We start from the raw sequence: 3,204 nt of genomic DNA on the forward strand, positions 1-3,204 counted from the left end.
AAATCTCTCAAGAGTCTTCCAAGTCCCTTATGTAATCCAAGTCTCCTAAGAGTCTCCCAACAGTCTTCCAAGTCTCCTAAGAGTCTCCCAAATCTTTCAAGAGTGTCCCAAGTCTCTTACATCTTTCAAGTCTCCTAAGAGTGTCCCAAATCTCCCAAGAGTGTCCCAAATTTGTCAAGAGTCTTCCAAATCTCTTACGTCTCCTAAGAGTCTCCCAAGTCTCTTACGTCTCCCAAATCTGCCAAGAGTCTCCAAAGTCTCTTATGTATCCCAAGTTTCCTAAGAGTGTCCTAAATCTCTCAAGAGTCTTCCAAGTCCCTTATGTAATCAAAGTCTCCTAAGAGTCTCCCGAGAGTGTCCCAAATTTGCCAAGAGTCTTCCAAATCTCTTACGTTTCCTAAGAGTCTCCCAAGTCTCTTACGTCTCCCAAATCTGCCAAGAGTCTCCAAAGTCTCTTACGTCTCCCAAGTTTCCTAGGTCTCTCAAGTCTCTTAAGAGTCTCCCAAATCTCCCAAGAATCTCCCAAATCTCCCAAGAGTCTCCCAAGTCTCTAACGTCTCCCAAGTCTCCTAAGAGTGTGCCAAATCTGCCAAGAGTCTACCAAGTCTGTCGACACCTACACGTACCATACCGATCCTCAAGGAATCGTCTAAGCGAGGAGTAATCCCGAATCGATTGCGCGGTTGCTCGATAATCGCGTTGAATCTGGTCACACTGATCTACGAATGCATATTCCCGTCACCTGAAATGGGCTGCTTCGCCGGGGAACCGTACCCCGCCGGGACTTGGGTCGGGATACCGTAGCCGGCCATGGGTCCACCAGGCATTACAGGCTGCCCGGTGGCTGGCATATTGGCGGCCATATCGAACATGCCGAAACCCTGTTGCGGAGGTTGCTGTGCTTGTTGCGCGGCTTGTTGTTGTTGAGCGACGGGTGCCGGTCGTGACGGAGACCCGCCCAGTGCCATGCGAATGCTATCGTTCAGATCGTCGAACGCGCTCTTGCTGGGAGCGGCGGCCGATCCCCCGGGTGTCCCTGTACCCGGTTTCCCAGTCGCCGCTCCGTGAACAGTCGGAGACGACGGTCTCGGTGTACCGTTCGTCGCTGTCGCGGGAGGCGGGGGTCTGGGAGGCGGCGTGGCAGTGGACTTACCGGAGGCAAGGGCCGCAGAGGACGCCGTCTCCCCGGCGACGTCCCCAGCGGCTCCCTCCGCGGTGCTGAGCACTGCTGAGTCGCTCCCAAAGAGATCTGCCTGGCCGCCGGCACTGAACAGGTCTCCGGTCTGCGATTGCTGCTGGCCGTCAGGGGCGGCTCCACCGGCCGCGGCACCCTGCTCGAAGAGACCGAAAGCGGCTGCGTTTGACTGCGGTGGCTGGGAACCGAGGGAGGGGAAGTCGGACATAAAGGGGTTCGGTACGGATCCGGCCGTTCCTGGAGCACCAGCTTGCGCAGAAATCAAGGTGCATCGATTAGCCGTAGGCTGGTTAATTGCGTCGGGGGATGATGGGGTATATATCGTTTCTTTGGGTTTACTGTCGTGTGACGTGCGAGATGGGGATGATGACTGTTGCGACCACGTGGACATGAATGTTAACAAACATCGTTGCTATTCACGCTGATCAACCCTCGGCTACCCCCGGGATCGACCCTCCTTTTATGGCCATTTTTGTCGTCGTGGATATCGATGAAATTCTAACGAACCTGTTCACCGACAGGAAATTTGAAAAAATCGTAACTCTGGATCGGATGAACGGATCTCGATGATCGAAACGGGAAACTGCGTGTCTTTAGGCGAAGAATTCGTGAAAAATATCAAACATTTGAAAGATTTCATACTCTAGTTGATTTTCATGGGAGAAATGTGCGGAAACGCACATAACCTTCAAAAATTCATAACACTTTCGATAATGAACAATTTGAATCGAAACTTTTTTTCCTGGTAGATCTTATGGAACCCTACGAGAAACATACAGAAAGTTTTTCTCTAAAGCGAAAACCAAATTTGTTAAAAATGGAAGAAGGTTTCATTTGAGAATTCCCAAAGGTGCCCTCGTCAATTTTGGTCAAGACCTGAAACAGTCTATAAAAATTATCTTTCATTCGCTTGCTCAAAATGAAGCATTTTATGTTAAATAACACATAGCCGCAACTTGTATCGTTCGCGAGAAAAAAATTCATTTTTACAACGTGAAAGTCTCCAGGATGCATTTCCATAACCAAGAAGAGAAAGTACGACGTTCAGGTTCCAAAGTCTCGTTGGTCCCCTCTTGTACACGCTGAGTAACCGAGGGTTAATTTTCATAGCGTGAGACTCTCCGGAGAGACCGTTTAGCAACGATGTTAGCTTCTTAGTGCTTCGGTACCCGAATAAAACAACACTCGACGAGTTAACAAAGTCCCACACCACGAACCACGCAAACGATTAACAAAATTCTGCAACTAATTCACGATACGAGTATTCCCCACTTCGGGTAATCGGTGTCGGAACTATGGGAGAAACTCGTGACGAATGCAATCTGTTAGTTTACGTATATGCTCGTGAGGAATGTTATCGCGGCATTCCTACCGATAGCGTCCAAGTGTGGATTAACTTGCACAGGCATCGTCTATATGTCTAGACAATTTAGTAAGATGCAGATACACGATACAAAAATAGTTTAAGCGAAGTGGACGTAAAGAGTCATGTATATGTACAATGTTAACAACGTGGAGACAGAAAGAGACGGTGCAGAATTTTCATGGAGAGGTGCGGTATAGTTATAAACAATTCTTATTCCCATAGAGATAGAGACGGTAGACGAGTCGAGAGCACTCACCAGGTTGGGAGTCTTGGTTACCGAACACGGACGAGAAACTGTTATCTGTAACAAAATTATTATTTGCTGGGGGCGCTGCTGCGAAACCTACAAATCAAAAAATAAAAAAGGTGCCAATGAAATCAAAGAGAAAATACCGAAGACCGTGGTTAACACGTTCACCGCCGGACCTGACATACTCTTGAAAATGTCTCGCGTGAAAAGAATCGGCGACTACGTGAAATTTAACGGATTGAACTTCATTCTTAAATCGGCCACGAACTCGTGCGATATGCAGTATTTTTCAAACTCCATGAAATTTCATCTATTCCGTTTAAATTCATTTCCTTTGATGCTTGGATCTCTTACGTCTCCCAAGTTTCCTAGGTCTCTCAAGTCTCTTAAGAG

The 3,204-nt window shown here is 47.9% G+C and overlaps 1 protein-coding gene across 1 annotated transcript in view; it reads right to left on the reverse strand.

The window, feature by feature from the left end:
• Positions 1 to 2,994, reverse strand: part of LOC128882399 (clathrin coat assembly protein AP180-like) — a 9,348-nt gene extending 6,354 nt beyond the window's left edge. Inside the window, exons 1-3 of the mRNA XM_054133999.1 lie at positions 2,955 to 2,994; positions 2,818 to 2,904; positions 743 to 1,444 (exon numbers count right to left, since the gene is read on the reverse strand). Of these exons, the coding sequence (XP_053989974.1) occupies positions 743 to 1,444; positions 2,818 to 2,904; positions 2,955 to 2,994 (829 nt within the window). The remainder of the gene's footprint in view (positions 1 to 742; positions 1,445 to 2,817; positions 2,905 to 2,954) is intronic.
• Between the last annotated feature and the right edge of the window lie 210 nt (positions 2,995 to 3,204).

The sequence above is a fragment of the Hylaeus volcanicus genome, unplaced genomic scaffold (assembly GCF_026283585.1).
Source record: "Hylaeus volcanicus isolate JK05 unplaced genomic scaffold, UHH_iyHylVolc1.0_haploid 11507, whole genome shotgun sequence".
In the NCBI taxonomy this organism is placed as follows: Eukaryota; Metazoa; Arthropoda; class Insecta; order Hymenoptera; family Colletidae; genus Hylaeus; species Hylaeus volcanicus.